General features: G+C 35.8%; 1 protein-coding gene across 2 annotated transcripts in view; it reads right to left on the bottom strand.

Moving 5' to 3' along the window:
- LOC142349480 (uncharacterized) overlaps nt 1–18,875 on the bottom strand; it is a 161,565-nt gene that overhangs the window by 27,352 nt on the left and 115,338 nt on the right. For both annotated transcript variants that reach the window (XM_075401066.1, XM_075401067.1), the window contains 4 exons: nt 10,086–10,278; nt 6,851–6,983; nt 4,034–4,245; nt 3,400–3,510 (listed from right to left, as the gene is read on the bottom strand). In XM_075401066.1, the coding sequence (XP_075257181.1) occupies nt 3,400–3,510; nt 4,034–4,245; nt 6,851–6,983; nt 10,086–10,278 (649 nt within the window). The remainder of the gene's footprint in view (nt 1–3,399; nt 3,511–4,033; nt 4,246–6,850; nt 6,984–10,085; nt 10,279–18,875) is intronic.

Here is an 18,875-nt window from a genome sequence, read left to right as displayed (position 1 = left end):
TCGGCCACTTAATGCAATCCGAGCGCTACTTGTACGACGGAAATTCACCCGTTTCGGCATGATCAACATTACCACAAACAATTAACTTTAAAAAATCAAGTGAACAAATCTTACAGAAAATCTGTGAACAGATCTTATAGAAGAGGTGGATTTATTCTATTTCACCCCCACCCCCGCACACACACACACACACACACACACACAACGCCAATAAAAACACTACTCTAATTTGACATTTCATTGACAACAAAAAGTGAAAAGTAAAAGTGAACAGATCATATCATGAACATAACCGACTAACGTCGGGCGAATTGCTCTCAAACGACCGGCGAGCGGTTGGCTTCATCAACAGCTAGCCACGGTTTAGTGTCCTCAGGGCGCTACCTCTTTATCCCGTTTCTGAATACGGAAGTCAACTGAGTCAGACGAAAAATCGGCCAAGCGGAAAATTGCATAAAATTCAAATAGGATTATTATATTTGCTAAAAATTGCTTTTGAGAGCAATTAACAAAGTTTTCTCAAAAGTGCCTGTTATATCATTTATGACAAAAAACACTTCAACTATAACTCATTCATAATGAGGATCAGAGATGGTGAAATTACGCAACATAACAGTAGCTGAAGTGCGGAATCAACAAAGAGAGAGAGAGAGAGAAGAGAGAGAGAGAGATAAATTAAGAACGAGAAAGAGAAAGTAAGGAACCCCAACCGAAAGAGAGAAAAGGAGACAGGAATATCTTCCATGATTGGATTCCACACTGCAACTTCTAGTTTTCTAACCTTGTTAATAAATAAATCATATAGGAAAAAACTAAAAAAGGCAAAATTAAAAAAATTTTTGAACTCGGCAATAAAAAAATCAAAATCAATTTTTGTCTCAAAAGTTCTGTCAGGTAACTCATCTTCCAGACTTGAAAAGTTTCGTTGGCTAGTTAATGGTCGTTAAACTCAGAAAGGGACAAAAAAATTGAAAAAAACTTTGGAAAAAATTGCAAATTTTAACAAAATCTTGCGAAAATTCAAGTTATTAATATCTTAAGAAACATTTCATTGTCTCAAGAGACTATCCAGTATCCCTGTTTCAAGCCTGAAATAGTTTCACTGGCTCATAAAGATCCATACGCTTGGAACATATAAATTTTACAAAAATTTGAAAAGTTTAAATTTTATGAAATTAAAACTAAAAATTTTCGAGTATTTAAATATTACTAAAACTGAAGTCATAAAAACTGTTGATCAACATCCCATTAACTCTAGAAACTATGCAGCAGCTTATTACCAAACCTTGGAGGAGGTCCCAGGGCCTCTGTTGCCGGAAAAAATTCAAAAACATGAAAAAATTGCAAATACTTTTAAAAAATTGATTAAATTCGTGATATTAAAATCTCCAAGAACATTCCATTTCATCTATAAACTATGCAGTAACATATTATCAAACCCTAGAGGAAGTTCTGTGGCCCTTGAGACTAGAGCAACCTAAAAAATGACAAAACTTCAAAAAACTTCAAAAAAATTGAAAGTTTTAAAGAAAAATTGCTAAAACTTGATATTAAAAATTTGAAAATTAATCCATGACCAACAAAAATTTTCCAATAACTTATTATCGAACCCTAGGGGAGACTTTTTTGACCCTTGAGGCTCAAAAAATCTGAATAATGACTATAAATGTTAAAAAATTGGAAAAAAAATGGCAAAAAATATCAAAAATATGCTCAAATTTGAGATGTCAAAATATTGCAAGACATTCCGTTTCATCTAAAAATTATTCAGAAACCTATTTGCAAACTCTAGAGGAGGTTACTCGGCTCTTAAGGCTGAAAAATCTAAAAACCGACAAAAAATTCAAAAAAACGTGAAAAAAAAGCATGTTTTATCAAAAAATTGCTAAAATTTGTGACATTAAAAAGTTGTAAAACTATTCTATTACCATTAAAATTTTGTCAGTAACTTATTATCAAACCGCATAGGATGTTTTCTGGCTCCTGGGTCTGGAAAGACCTCCATAAGGAAAAAAAATGTCAAAAATTTTGAAAAAAATTGCACGTTTTGTCAAAAAAAAAGCTAAAATTCGTGATGGTAAAAAGTTGAAACCAATAAATTACCACTAGAAACTACTCAGTAACCTATTTATAAAACCTAAAGGAGGTTCCTTGACACCTAGAGCTGATAAAAATCAAAAAATGTCAAAAATTTTCAAAAGGCTTGAAAAAAATTGCAAAATAGTATAAATTTGCGTTTTTAGCAAGCGGTTGTTCGTCAGTAGCTAGCCGCGCGGGGGGGGGGGGGGGGGTGCATCCGGGGCTGATTCGGGGGGCAACACTGGGGTGTGGGGGCAACAGCGCGGTGAGGGGGGTGGGGGCAATAGAGGGGGGTCAACAGTGAGGGTGTCTTCAACCTCTAAGAACCGCCCTTCACACCATAAGTATAAGTCTCTAAAAACAGTTGGAGCTGAAACAGAGCTGAAAAGCTCTAAGAGCACTTAATGCCCGCTGGGCGCTACCTGTTTATCCCGTTTTTGAGGACGAAAAGTCAAAAGCGTCAGACGAAAAATCGGTCAAGCGAAAAATCGCATAAAAAAAGACCGACAGGACTAATATAATTGCTACAAACTTCGTTTGAGAGCAATTAAAGACATAGCTGATCATTATCGGAAGAACTGCTCTCGAACGACGGGGGGATCACATAAAACAAAAAAGTCAAGGGCGAAAAAGTCAAAACAGTAAAGCAAAAATTTTGCATAAAAAAGCGGTTTACGATCTTCATTCAAGAGCAATTTAAAAAGGCAGCACAACAACATAATTCAAATTCTTTGAATTGTTAAAGAAAAGAGCACCCAAAATATGACCGTTGTATTAACAATGAACGACCATTCTAAGAAAACAAAATATCAAGTTGAAAATTAGGATACAAATAAATACCAGGAAATTGAAGATCATCGATATTCAAATACTTACTCGAGATGAGTTAAAAGGGTCAAGCGAAAAGTTTGCATAAAAAAGGCGCAAATGACTACAACAATAGGAGAACATATCATTTTGGAGCAATTAATAAAAACCAAAAAGCTTAACACTTCCAACCAACATTCCTTGAAAAACACCATACCGAACATTCAAACTATCTAAAAGTCAAATTAGGTAAATTGAAGCACGTGAACAAATGCCAAAATAATTATTCAAACCCTTTATTATTTATATGGTAACCTGTCTTCCAATACCAACTATAACCGCATTTTACACCCATCTTTATTGCATTATAATATGCATAGAGACATAAGCAACAAAGTTTATTTGATGTTTGCAGAAATATTGCCGAAAGAGAAACTACTCCAATAATTGCTAAAACTTTGTTTTGGAGTCAATAAAAAAGTTACAATACAGTCGACAGTTGCTTTCACCCACCCTCAGTGTGTTTCCCATTTCCCTCGAAACACTTTTGAGCTGTTCCAATCCAGGAGGAGCAATGAACACAACGAAAGGCATCAATAGACCACTCCGAAGTGCCTCTATCGTCTGAAATAAACAACCACCCCATTATAAAATTTATCAAATGTTTTGCATTTTTAATGGAGGACTTCATTTTAAATCTGGAATATTTCTGGGATACCTTGTTGTTAGTCACTAGCTGACACAATAGTCAAAAATGACAAAATATGCCTAGCACTAAAAATAGAAAAAGTATCGCTGAAAAACAATTAATTTAAGTTTTTAAACCCAATCATCGCTTCATCTTTTCATCCCATATTATTCTACATTTTATTCTATTCTTTATCAAGCTATATACCCTAGTCGAGACCTGGAATTTATGAAGACCTATTAATTCCAGGTGGGGGGGGGGGGGGTGAACTCTTCTTCAACAACTTGGATCTTTCTCGTCTTTATACAAGGTGATGGGCCTGAACATAGTCTCTCCTGTACATACTCTGGGATGGTTTGGATAAGGTGTAACACAGGCAGTATTTCATCGAAGGTATTTTTCCATAAAAGTGGGGGCAGATTTGAAAAATTTAAGAGACAAGTTTTCATATGCACCTACCCTCGGGTGGTTTGGGCAAAGTATAGCAGCCTTGTTCCTGTGTGCAACTGCAGTTATGGCTGATCTACTTGTACCATAGAGATGTTTGTCAGCTGCAGATTCATAGTGGTCTACAATCTCGCCCTCTGATATTTTGGACTTGAAGTTGTTTCTGTTCACGAAGTGATAGTCCACTCCATCCCTCTCCGAGGGCTTAGCGGCACGCGTTGTATCTAATCAGAAAGAAACAATCAACTAACACCCGAAAAATCAATATCAGATTATTGTACTTTATAGGTCATAAAATAGAAACAGATAACATAATTTAGTGGATAATGTAAAATACTCGATAAAGAATTTCAGTAGTTAACTACAAATCTGAAGTACTTCACAAGTCCCGTACCAGGTCAAAGGATATTAAAGGAAAGGGACACAGTGCCCAGCGAAGCACAGCTGGATAAAAACGGCCGCTACAAATATTTCAATGCAAACTTGACTTAATCTAATTTGAAAATTTTTGTAGAAGATGTAGTTAAAAGATACCAGTGATGTTCTAAATTTTAAAACATAACCGACTAACGTCGGGCGAATTGCTCTCAAACGACCGGCGAGCGGTTGGCTTTGTTGCTAGCTTTAGCTTAATAGAAGGGATGTGAGGTGAGCGCAGCGGGGTGTGGGTGGGGCAAGAGTGGGGGGGGGGCAACGGTGGGAGGGGGATCTTTGGCTGCAAGGGGACTTACGGCCTGAACGATGCGCAGAGGTGCGGTGCGGATTGGGGGAAGTGAGGGGGGGCTGATGTATGTGTGTGTGTGTGTGTTGGGGGGGATGGGGGGTCAATTTCTAAGAACCACCCTTAATACCATAAGTATAAGTCTCCAAAACAGTTTCTGTGAACCTTATACTTTGAGACTAGTGAGCTGAAAGGGTCCGCTTAATGCCCGCTGTGCGCTACCTGTTCATCCAGTTTTTGGGGACAAAAAGTCAAATTGGTCAAGCAAAAAATCGCATAAAAAGACCAATATGACTAATATAATTGTTGAATTTCGTTTGAGAGCAATTACACAGGAAAAAAATAGCCGACTGGCAGTCCAATAAAGCAGCGAAATAGACTTGCATGCCGCAAAATACAGAAATGAACTATTACGCCTAAAAAACTATATCCAAAACCTTTTGGCGATAAATTGATATCACATGTTCAATTTCATCCCACAACTAAATTCAATTAAACTGATGTCTTTAGTTGAAAAAAAAATATGACCGACTAACGTTGGAAGAATTGCTCTCCCACGCCTGGTGGGAGCTGGATTCTATTACAGACTGCTTCAGTCGAGGGGGGACTAAATTCACTTAGGGGAGCTTCAAATAACGTCTTCAGAGGTTATTATATACCACTGTAACAGCTAATGAAAATTAAAATGAAAAAAAAATTAAACAAATTTCGGTGCACTTTTATTTGACTTTTAGTAGTGAACTGCCGCAAATTGAGTTCCGCTGCTGATTCTTCTGAATGGGCGATAAATTTAGATGACGCAAAATGAAAAAGTCAAGGGCACAAAAGCACGCGAAAAGTCAAAACGGTCAACCGAAAATTGTGCACAAAAAAGACCAACACGTTTACAATCATTGCTTTAAACTTCGTTCGAGAGCAATTAAAAATCATTTCTTGAGTTAGCCGTTTACGATCAAAATCCAATCACGCAATTAATCTAGAAGCGCTTGCTGTGAGTGGGGAATGACGTCACCTGCGCAAATGCTGTTGCGCACGGAGGGGTGGGAGTAATGAGCTGAATACTGGAACTGAAGACGATATTATAGTTTATTATAGAAGCATGCTCCAAATTCAAAAATTCACACTTTCCTCGTCGAAAGTGTAGAAAAAAAATATCACCAATAGAGCTAACCTGATAGAAATTGTTAAAAAAAGATAAGGCAAAACTTGTGAAGTCCATGGAGTCAATCGAAAAGTGAAACCGGTCAAGAAAAAATTTGTGGCTGTTTACAAAAAGGAGATAATAAAAACGTCGGAGGGCGAATATGGTTTGGAAAACTAAATATATTTCTGGAAATCTCTAGAGATAATCGTTAATAATTTTCTCAAAAACGTAGAAAGAACAAAAAATTATTCAAATAAAATTTCCAAAATTAAAAGGAGATAATCAAATTTTGAACAGCGATATCAGATTCCATAATTATACAAATTCAATGAAATTAATGATGTACTATGTAATGGCACGTGCTCTGTAACTGGGGGAGCATAAAGTACTGGGAGGGGGGGCACAAATGGAAAAGATCCAAATGACCAAAGAAAACTTGGTGCTTCTAGCTCTGAAACTATTCGAAACGAAAGGAACTTTAAGAACAAAAAACGGATCCTAAGTGGACCTTAAGTGTTTCAATCTACTTCGTTTTGCGGCCTTTAAACAGTAGGTCAGAAACAATCTCGCTGCCGATGAAAATATTTTGCAGCTAATAATATTTTAACATTAAATTTTATACGGTTGGCAATGCTTACAACTTCCGGATGCTCCTAAAGGCTTCATGGCTGTTTACTATTTCATTAGAAATTAGCAGTTCATCTGCCAGAATTCCATCACATCACGGGAGTGGGCGAACTTTTATTGCCCAGTTAACTTGCTCATTAATGGATAGTTTGTAGGACATTTCCACTGGAAGAGATATGACAGCTCGATCAATTTGAAAATAATCATTTTGACCTCCAAAATGATCTCTGACCTCAGTGAGTGCAATTCATCACAAAATAATGACGGAGATGATGTAGCCATTTTACTAATACAACAGTGGGAAAGGGGACAAAAATATGTTAGCACGTTCACTTACGTGGAACAGGATATTCAAAATTCTGGGGCTGTTTGAGAATGAGTCTTTGCCGCAGGTCGAAGATGCCAATTTTAGTTGGGCCCACCAGTACCACAGGCCTAGGAGTTGACGTCTCGGGTCGGAAGAGCCCAACCTACATAAAACCACGAGTATGCAATAGAGCTAGAAAGCACGGTGTGTCATAACACAGTTCACTATTTCTTTACGTTGCCTATATATTTGGTCATTCAAATTTAATTTTAGAACGCATTTTCTCGTATTTCTGCAAAGGAATTTTTCCTGGTCTTTCCTAAAACCCAACGAACCTCATATAGCCCCCCCCCATATTTTGAATTTACCGTAATTGAGAGGGGTTGTACTCTCCAGGCCCATTAAGAGGGTGCGGGGCAGGTAAGAGGTAAAGAAGAATTTTCCTTAAATTAGATCTAGGAAATGGTAGATGGTCTTGATAGCGTAATCTACAGACCACTTTTAATTAGAAAAATTAGAATCGTAAAAACAATTAGTACTTTAATATAAAAACATAGCTGGCAGATTGCCAGAAAATAGCCGCAATAGATTCGTAGATCGGCAGTTTAAAAAAAACAGTAAAAAAGACAGACCAAAAAAATTCGTCTTTTCATTGAAGGCTGATCTGTTATATTTCGATTAAAAATCTGTATAAGTTATTGCTGCCTCTATTAGCTGATCTCAAATAACCTTCATTTAGAGTGACACACACCCATTTGACCTTATCTCTTTGAATTAAAGCAAATAAAAGTCGAATTCAAAGTGAGGAAGTCATTTTTGAGAGTGAAGTCAGTCAAGTGTGACCAAAAATTTAATCACGCGCATGAACAAAAAAAACTCGCTACACTAAGAGCGAAAAATGACGACACACATGCAATTCAGTTGAAATTGCATGAACGAATGAACAAAAAGAGGCTCTGACGTCATATGGTCGTAACAAAAATCATGACGACGAAAAAAAAACATAGCAGGACAATTCCTGACGTACAATTCAAAGAATTTTCATTGACTAAACAGAAAAAACTAGACCTAAAATGGACTATGAATTAATTGAGAAAATAATTTTTAAAAAAATCAGATAAAAAATAAGAAAAAAAAACAGAAAATCAATGTCAAAATGCAGCATGTGAAAACAAAAAAAAACCACTAGCGAGAAATGAAAATTTAATTCAAACAAATAACTAGGCCTAGAATGGCTGGGAATGGATTGGGAAAACCAATTAGAAAAAAATCCGATTCGAAAAATCGAAAAAACAGTTAAAATCAGAGTGAAATTGCCGCATGTGAACAAAAAAACCAATACCGAGAAACCGAATTTTTGTTCAAACACCGTTTTCTCACTCTACTTTAATATTAGAGCGAAAAAATTTCACGCCGCAAAACCACTCGCTTTTTCGCTCTATTTCCTGTTTCGGCGTGACCAAATTCACTACTCCAATTTGACTTCAAAAATCATGAAAATGTGTGAACAGATCTGAAAAAAAAACATAGCCGAAAGAATTCCGGAAACGACTCGAAGTGAAAATCTATTTAACAGCCATCCAACTACTCATCAGAAAAAACTTGCCTCCACTAATGATTTTCTCGAAACCAGACCATGAAACAAAATGTAAAAACATAAAAATCAAATCTGTTAAAATTTGATTAAAAAATCTGATCAAATTTTGTCATAACTTGAGATCCCGAAAAAACTATCTCTGTCAAAATTACTTCATGAAAGCCACTAGTACTTACTAAAACCACTTAAGTGAATGTGTTAAAAATACTTGAGGCCAAATTATGAAAAAAAAAAGGATCTATTCTGTTTCGGCCCCCCAGTGTGTTTTACGCCCCCCAGTTACAAATTATATGTTGTTATATAGCACGTTACTATGTAAGAAAATTGCACATGCGCCTGGGGGGGGCGTAAAACATTTAAACCCACTAAGCTGGGGGGGCTGAAACAGAATAGATCCAAAAAAAAGCTCTTAAAAACAACTTGCACTAAAAAACTGGAAAAAAGTTAGTAAATTTTTTAATATTACAAAAGCATAAATCCAAAGAAAATTTCTCTTCAACCAATAGGGCATCCAGACGCTCGCACAACAATAGACAAGTCATAATAGTCTAAGTAACTTGTCTCAAAAACAGAAAAAAAACCGAAAAACTGCAAAGAAAAAAATTAAGAAAAATAGTTCCAATTTTCGCCATTTTTTGTCATATTTCTCAACAAAAAATGATTCAAATCCAACATTGCCCATACTTATTACTAAACATCTAGAACAACTATTATGAAACCTAAACCTCCACAAATGCCATAAAAAATTAAGGAATAGAAACGGCATTCAAAAACAAATTCAACAAAAAAACTATAAAAACTAAATAAGTTTTTTTAATAGTACAAGGAAACATAAAGCCGATTAAAGTTCCCTTGCAATTAGACCTTTGACAAACTTGCAAAACAATGGGAAGTTATAATAGGGTGAGTAAGACACTTGTGTAAGATTAAAAAAGAGACAAACTGCAAAAAATGAGAAATATGGTTTAAAATTTCTCAATTATTCGGTAATTTTTCCTTAAGAAATGATTTATACCAACAAAATTTTAGTCAATTGGTATCTGACAATTCCTTAAGTAAAAAGCTTCGATTCAAAACCCACTTAAAGCAGTAAAACAAAAAAAACAGGTAAAAAATCATTAAATTTCGTCTAAAAATCAGCAAAACTGATCAAAAACGTCCAAATTAGCATTAAAAATCAAATTAACTACTTGAAACCTTCAATTCCTATCAAAACAAACCTAAAACTAATACAATATCATAATCAAACCTCATAACCATCAAAAGTTGCAAAAAACTGCTTTTAAAAGCCGCACGTGAACAAAAAAATTTCGCTCGCTTAGAAAAAATTTTTTCACACATCAATTTCTCGCTCTCTCAAAACAGCGGTGTGAACAAAAACCACTCTCTTTTTGCTCCGCTCTTCACTTTTGTTCAGCCCCAAAATCACTCCAAGTTTTTTCACGCGTTTTATTTCCCGCTTCAAAATTCACTTCAAAAATTGATTAAAAAAAGGACTTCTCCAATACTCCTCTTCGAGTCGTAAAAAAAAGACAGCGCCCCAATACAATTCAAATTCTTTGAATTGTAAAAAAAACCAAGAGAAGGCCAATAATAGCCCCAGCTATCGCTGAGTGGCTATTAATATAGAAATAAAAAGGTTTCTGCATATGTATCTAGCTATCAGACCTCTTCGTAACTGAGGACATGGATTGCACTTGGGTTCAACTGGGGTCCTCCCGCACCCTTTCTCTGCTGCTGTTGGATCTTGTTAGCCCTGCTTCTGTTGGAAGAACAGCACAACCCACCGCTGGATCTCTTCTCATTGAATGACTCGTGGTGCTGATTCGTAGTCTCTATCATCAGACGAAGAGCTTCTCTCCTTTAACAGCCATACGTCATCAATTGATGTTAAGAAACGGTGTTTTTACACCTGTATAATACGGTTTTTTAATTGTAATGGCCAGACCCACCTTTCACCGGTCAGTGCAAACTAATATTGATACAAACAGCGCTATAGCTTCAATGAGCGCAGTAGCTTCACCGTCATCTCACAATCGATTTTGTTTTAGCAACAGGCTTCATTTCTGAATGCTCGCAAATGAGATCACTCAAAAACAAAAAAAGTCAAGCGTCATCAAAAGGAAAATCCCGAGAAGTGAAATCGAAAATATGTTCTAGAAGAAAACTGTCAAACAAAAAAAATTGCATTAAAAAGACACACTTTTACAAAAATTGTTTCAAACTTCATTCGAGAGCAACTGATTACAAATCCAATTATTGCAAAACCGCTCAATCTCATTGCTAGGAAATTTGATCTGAAAACTACTTCCATTCAATGTCCAAAGAAGAGTCTGAACCATATACTGTACAAGCAAAAACAACGAATATTGAAAATCCTAATAAAACTGGTTTCAAAATACGACATGTAATCGAAAACTTATGCCAAGAGACCTAAAAATTCTGCGACCATACATTGCCAAAAAAACTGGCTTGACAGCTAATTGCTTTTCGCGGTCCAGCAGAAAACTTGAAATAGATACAAAACGGGTAAAAATAAAATTGGATAGGCATTACAAAAATTTTCTACAAGATTAATGAAAATGGGTCCCATCTTAAGGTCGAAAAATTAAATTTTCCCCCGGTTATCCCATTTTTACATAAAAGGCAGAAAACAACAAAGGCTTCAGAAGTAAACAAAGGTGGGGTGCACAGTGGGGAATGATGGGAGGCAACGGTTTGGGGGGGGGGTTGGCGCTGCACGGGGCCACATCCTTACGTCCTGAACGATGTGCAGGAGTGTGGATTGGAGGGGGGGGGGGTTAAACTCTAAAATCCGCCTTTCACTCCATGAGTATACGTCTCCAAAACAGTCTCAGCTATGAATCGCATACTTACAGACCAGTGAGCTGAAACAATCTAAGAGAACTTAATGCCCTCTGGGCGCTGTTCATCTTGTTTTTGAGGACGAAAGTCAAATGGGTCAGACAAAAATTGATCAAGCGAAAAATTGCATAAAAAGGGAAAATATTTTACAAAACAACTGTTTTAGAACAAATTTGCCCTCAGCAACTAAGCACTCAGCAGTAAGGAAACACAAATATTAAAAAAAAATTCAATTGAATCTAGAAAAACATAATTGTCATCAAACTGACAGAAAAAAACGCCAAATGAGAAAAAATTTGAAAACAAAAATCTGCCATGATCAGTCGTTGGTTTCTCAGATTTTCAAATTATTTTAAGTTGAAGTTGCCAAAATCACCAAAAACAGAAACTAATATGTACTAAAAACGTGAAAAAGAACAATTTTTGGCCATTCAATCGCATTTAACAAGACAGCAGTTTAAAAGTAATGGCTAAGTAAAAATGAACACAGCTACTAGATTGCCAGAAAATAGTAGCAATAAAATGCTACACCTGCTGTCTCAAAACAAAAGAAGAATGAGACCTAAAAAGATTTTGAAAATTAAAGATTTACACAAATTATTGTCAGATCTGTAAACAAATTAGAAATATGTACCGCTAAAATGCTCGTCAAACAAAATTCACATAGATTAAGATATCCTCAACTGAACTCAACTCCTCAAATTAAAGTTAGCAAAAATCGATTTCAGAGTAGTGTCGTTTTGAGTGAGGCAAGTCATGGGTGACCAAAAAAACTATTCACACGAATGAACAATAAACACTCCAGTAAAAGTGCAAATGACGTCACGCATGCAATTACATGAACGATTGAACTAAAATTGCTTTAGGTGAGCCTGACGTGAGCTAACGCAGCCATTGTTAAAAAATAATACACCTAACCGAATGAAAATCACCATAACACTTAAAAACGAGAAAAAAAAATCACAAAATGACCATCACCTACCCAAAATAGTCAAAACGAATACAAAAAATTTAGCTGACTGGCTCCAGTTTGGAGTGCAAAAATGAGCAGCTAAAACAGAAAACTTGCTTTGAAAATGTCGCACGTGAAAAATAAAATTTAGCTGCTTCGAGAAAACTATTTAAGACCTAATTTTATCTCTCTCTCTCTCTCTCTCTCTTTCTCTCTGCCTCTCCCTCTCCATCTCTCTCTCTCTCTCCCTCTCTCTCTCTCTCTCTCTCTCTATCTCTCCCTCTCTCTCTCTCTCTCTCTCTCTCTCTCTCTCCCTCTCCCTCTCCCTCTCCCTCTCCCTCTCCCTCTCTCTCTCTCTCTCTCTCTCTCTCTCTCTCTCTCTCTCTCTCTCTTTCTTTCAAGTGTTACGAGTGCATGTTAAGTGATTCAATTGAAGTCTTTTTTCTCTCTCTCAACAACGCGATAAGAACAGAAAACAACTCTTTCTATTCTAAACTTTTGAGCAGTACATGCTAGAGTCATGCACCTAATACAGGGGGGGGGGGGACATTTTGACTTTCTTAGCCTAAAGTATATTTACCCGAACATTTTTTTGTTTCATCCCAAATGCAAAGACTTATCCAAATTTCCAAATTTAGAATGGTTTGAATTTTTCGACCTGTAACTTTTCGGCTTGGTGGATGAGTGTTTATTTCCAAGGCGGAATTAGTTCAGATTATATTGTCTGTCTATAGAGTTATTAAGTAGATGACGCATTAGTCAGTTTATAACCGCAGACAGTGAGGTATAATAGTCTCGTTTAGTGTGTAATTGTTTTGTTCATATGTAGAAACTGGATTGTAATGAAAACGAATGCCTTCTAGGTTTATATTTAGCGTGTTGATGTCTAAAATCAAAATTTGCAATTTAATACCGTGCTTGTACTGAATAGTTCTTATTGTATTGGTTAATTCGGTGTTTTCAGACAACCAACTAACCCGTTTTCCAGGTTTTCAGACGAGGACTTCTGGTATTCGGCTCCTTCAGACGGCTACTACAGTTAGAGCCTATGAATAATTACTACTAACGAATCTAGGTTCTTTTTAATATTATTCATCATCTATTCTTTTAAAATCTTGATTATAAACCAGTCACTACAAGCATTCTCCACTTTCTCAACTGTTCGTGCATCATTATAAACAAGATATTAAATTGGCAAACTTTCAGAAAAAAGCTTCTTTTAATTTTTCACACAAATAAAGTAAACAAATCACGGCTCCAAAATCTGCTAGAATTTTTGGTTTTTAAATTTTCAACGGAGTTTTCTATGATAAAAGTTCGCCAATTTGAATTCAACAACCCATTCATCAGATTCTCAAAGTTTGAAAACTGAGGAAATGGACACAGAAATTGACGTTCAAATTGTTCAACTGGAATCAAGCGATGAGCTGTCGAGTTCTAGCAGTGGCGGGTATCCTGAGGAGTCAGACAATGCAGAGGGGAGTCGTGTTCTACAAATCTGCACCTGGACGACTAACAGAGACAGAGAAAGGGATCGAGGGTCAAGCTCAAAGACGGGAAACGACGATAGCGACATAGAAATCTTACCGCCACCAAAAATTCGCTTCAAGAATTTGTGGAAGGTAATTTTTTCTTATAAGTTTTCTGAAGTTGGTAACGGAGTTGATGCCCTCATTCTGAAACTGCTCACAGTTGTGCCTCTGAAGATAAGACGATTCGAGACATTGATCAAAGTTTTCCAGAAAACCTAGACATTGATCAAAGTTTTCCAGAAAACCTGGGGATAAGGTCAGTACCCCAACCGGCTGGAAACGAATCTCAATGCAGCAACTGTAAGTTTTTCAAGAAAATGCATCATCAAGCAAGAGTGTATTATCAGTCAGCGGCGTTGAAACTAAGCCAAGCCAAAGCTATGGAAAAACGAAGCGTTCGACGTATGGAGAAAGCGAAAAAATTTTACGAAGCGCGTTTCTTCAGAATTCCGCAAACTCCGGAAAATATGGTTGATAAAGAGAATATAGAAACTTTTCAACGAAAGGCCGCCTTAAGGGCTCGTGTAGCCCTAAAGACACAAAAAGACAGTAAATGTATTTGATAAATGACTCTCTGTTGTCATTGCTAATTCAACTGTTTGCGTTGTCTCTGTTTTAACTCTTTACTTTCAAGATTTTAAAATAGTAAAACCAGTGTTTAGATCACAAGTAGAGTTTTACCTCTTCGAATACCTAAGCTACCTGCGGAGTTTCGAGTCGGTTTTAACTTCTACTAATGAAGAGTAATAGCAGTAATATTTTGCGTATCGGTTCCTAAGCCGGCTGCCGCATACCTAATCAATTTTAACTTCTACCAATAAGGAGTAAGAACGAAAATAACTTGTGCATTGATACCTCAGCTACCTGCGGAGTATTTAGTCGGTTTTAACTTCTACCATTAACGAGTAATAGCAAAATTAACTTGTGTATTGGTTCCTAAGCCGGTTGCTGTATACCTAATCAGTTTAACTTCTACCAATAAGGAGTAATAGCAAAAATAACTTGTGTATTGGTTCCTAAGCCGGTTGCTGTATACCTAATCACCTTTAACTTCTACCAATAAAGAATGTTAGCAAAAATATTTTGCGTATCGGTTCCTAAGCCGGCTGCTGCACACCTAATCAATTTTAACTTCTACCAGTAAGGAGAAATAGCAAAAAAACTTGTGTATTGGTACCTTAGCTACCTAGTGGATACCTAAGCGAGTTTTAACTTGTACATATCAGGGGTATTGGTAAAAAATAACTTGTGTATTGGATCCTTAGCTACCTAGTGGACACCTAAGCGAGTTTTAACTTGTACATATCAAGAGTATTGGTGAAAAATAACTTGTGTATTGGATCCTAAGCTATTTACTGGTTACCCCAGCGAGTTTTAACTTGTACATATCAAGAGTATTGGTGAAAAATAACTTGTGTATTGGATCCTTAGCTACCTAGTGGATACCTAAGCGAGTTTTAACTTGTACATATCAGGGGTATTGGTGAAAAATAACTTGTGTATTGGATCCTTAGCTACCTAGTGGATACCTAAGCGAGTTTTAACTTGTACATATCAGGGGTATTGGTGAAAAATAACTTGTGTATTGGATCCTAAGCTACCTGCTGGTTACCTAAGCGAGTTTTAACTTGTACATATTAAGGGTATTGGTGACATTTTTCTGGCTGAACAAAGTAGTGTGGAGAGCAAAAGGGAGTGCAAAGCGGAGAGCAAGGTGGAGAGCAACGAGGAGAGCCAGTTGGAAACCGACTACAGAAAAGGAATAATTCAGTTAGTCCTTTTAATTTTTACTTTTTGACAAGTTTTTGGGTTTTTTATTTCAAAACTCTCCTCTTCGTCTCATGACATTTTAGTTAATCACCAATTTCTGATGTTGCTCACCTTTATATTTTTGTTTGTTGATAAATTCTATATATTGGGAATTAATTTTAATATCTTGTCTGGAGTACAAAGTCTTGAGATAAACAGTCTGAAGAGTAGCAGGAACTGTACTCGCTTGACGTCAGTAAACTCCTTGCCTTCTTAACTTTGGCAACCCCAATGATTGAGAAGCGGACCTTGCTGGTTTAGAGAAACCCCATTGCGAAAATAGACGGCACCAGTTCACAAACTTTTAGCACGCACCACCATTCACAAACACTCACTGAGTTCACTTAGACACTTAGATCAGTTGTAGGGTAGATTATGACAGATTGCTACAATCGACACAGATGATCTACGGAGGTAACTATGAACATGTTACTAATTTTTTCGAGACAAAGAGGAATTTTTGTTTGGTAATATATACATCAGCTACTTTTTTCATTTTCATCTGATAGCGCGGAAGCTTTTTAAACGCTTATACTATAGATTGAAGGCACTGAGGATAAAAATGACTTAGATATAAATTGATCAACTGCTTATATGGGAGCTTTTAAAAGACTTATACAATTGATTGAAGGTACTGAGGATGAAAATGACTTAGTTATTAATTGATCAACTGCTTATGGGGGAGCTTTTAAAAGACTTATACTATGGATTGAAGGTACTGAGGACAAAAATGACTTAGTTATTAATTGATTAACTGCTTATGGGGAGCTTTTAAAAGACTTATACTATGGATTGAAGGTACTGAGGATAAAAATGACTTAGATATAAATTGATCAGCTGCTTATATGGGAGCTTTTAAAAGACTTATACTATGGATTGAAGGTACTGAGGACAAAAATGACTTAGTTATTAATTGATCAACTGCTTATATGGGAGCTTTTAAAAGACTTATACAATTGATTGAAGGCACTGAGGTTAAAAAAGACTTAGTTATTAAATGATCAGCTACTAGTATGGGAGCTTTTAAAAGACTTATGATATGGATTGAAGGCACTGAGGTTAAAAAAGACTTAGTTATTAATTGAGCAGCTACTAGTATGGGAGCTTTTAAAAGACTTATACTATGGATTGAAGGTACTGAGGATAAAAATGACTTAGATATAAATTGATCAGCTGCTTATATGGGAGCTTTTAAAAGACTTATACTATGGATTGAAGGTACTGAGGACAAAAATGACTTAGTTATTAATTGATCAACTGCTTATATGGGAGCTTTTAAAAGACTTATACAATGGATTGAAGGTACTGAGGATAAAAATGACTTAGATATAAATTGATCAGCTACTAGTATGGGAGCTTTAAAAGACTTATAGTATGGATTGAAGGCACTGAGGTTAAAAAAGACTTAGTTATTAATTGATCAGCTACTAGTATGGGAGCTTTTAAAAGACTTATACTATGGATTGAAGGTACTGAGGATAAAAATGACTTAGATATAAATTGATCAGCTGCTTATATGGGAGCTTTTAAAAGACTTATACTATGGATTGAAGGTACTGAGGATGAAAATGACTTGGAAATAAATTGATCAACTGCTTATATGGGAGCTTTTAAAAGACTTATACTATGGATTGAAGGTACTGAGGACAAAAAAGACTTAGTTCTTAATTGATCAGCTACTAGTATGGGAGCTTTTAAAAGACTTATACTATGGATTGAAGGCACTGAGGTTAAAAAAGACTTAGTTATTAATTGATCAGCTACTAGTATGGGAGCTTTTAAAAGACTTATACTATGGATTGAAGGTACTGAGGATAAAAATGACTTAGATATAAATTGATCAGCTGCTTATATGGGAGCTTTTAAAAGACTTATACTATGGATTGAAGGTACTGAGGATGAAAATGACTTGGAAATAAATTGATCAACTGCTTATATGGGAGCTTTTAAAAGACTTATACTATGGATTGAAGGTACTGAGGACAAAAATGACTTAGTTATTAATTGATCAACTGCTTATATGGGAGCTTTTAAAAGACTTATACAATAGATTGAAGGTACTGAGGATAAAAATGACTTAGATATAAATTGATCAGCTGCTTATATGGGAGGTTTTAAAAGACTTATACTATGGATTGAAGGCACTGAGGTTAAAAAAGACTTAGTTGTTAATTGATCAGCTACTAGTATGGGAGCTTTTAAAAGACTTATACTATGGATTGAAGGCACTGAGGATAAAAATGACTTAGATATAAATTGATCAACTGCTTATGGGGGAGCTTTTAAAAGATTTATACAATGGATTGAAGGTACTGAGGACAAAAATGACTTAGTTATTAATTGATCAACCGCTTATGGGGGAGCTTTTAAAAGACTTATACTTAAGATTGAAGGTACTGAGGATAAAAATGACTTAGATATAAACTGATCAGCTACTAGTATGGGAGCTTTAAAAGACTTATACTATAGATTGAAGGCACTGAGGTTAAAAAAGACTTAGTTATTAATTGATCAGCTACTAGTATGGGAGCTTTTAAAAGACTGATACTATGGATTGAAGGCACTGAGGTTAAAAAAGACTTAGTTATTAATTGATCAGCTACTAGTATGGGAGCTTTTAAAAGACTTATACTATGGATTGAAGGTACTGAGGATGAAAATGACTTGGAAATAAATTGATCAACTGCTTATATGGGAGCTTTTAAAAGACTTATACTATGGATTGAAGGTACTGAGGACAAAAATGACTTAGTTATTAATTGATCAACTGCTTATATGGGAGCTTTTAAAAGACTTATACAATAGATTGAAGGTACTGAGGATAAAAATGACTTAGTTATTAATTGATCAGCTGCTTATATGGGAGCTTTTAAAAGACTTATACTATGGATTGAAGGTACTGAGGACAAAAATGACTTAGTTATTAATTGATCAGCTGCTTATATGGGAGGTTTTAAAAGACTTATACTATGGATTGAAGGCACTGAGGTTAAAAAAGACTTAGTTATTAATTGATCAGCTGCTTATATGGGAGCTTTTAAAAGACTTATACTATGGATTGAAGGTACTGAGGATGAAAATGACTTAGATATAAATTGATCAACTGCTTATGGGGGAGCTTTTAAAAGATTTATACAATGGATTGAAGGTACTGAGGACAAAAATGACTTAGTTATTAATTGATCAACCGCTTATGGGGGAGCTTTTAAAAGACTTATACTTAAGATTGAAGGTACTGAGGATAAAAATGACTTAGATATAAACTGATCAGCTACTAGTATGGGAGCTTTAAAAGACTTA

Source organism: Convolutriloba macropyga, chromosome 11 (genome assembly GCF_964194025.1).
Source record: "Convolutriloba macropyga chromosome 11, txConMacr16.3, whole genome shotgun sequence".
Classification (NCBI taxonomy): domain Eukaryota; kingdom Metazoa; phylum Xenacoelomorpha; order Acoela; family Convolutidae; genus Convolutriloba; species Convolutriloba macropyga.
The sequence above is the reverse complement of the archived record's forward strand: the minus strand, read 5'-3'. Positions and strand labels throughout refer to the sequence as shown.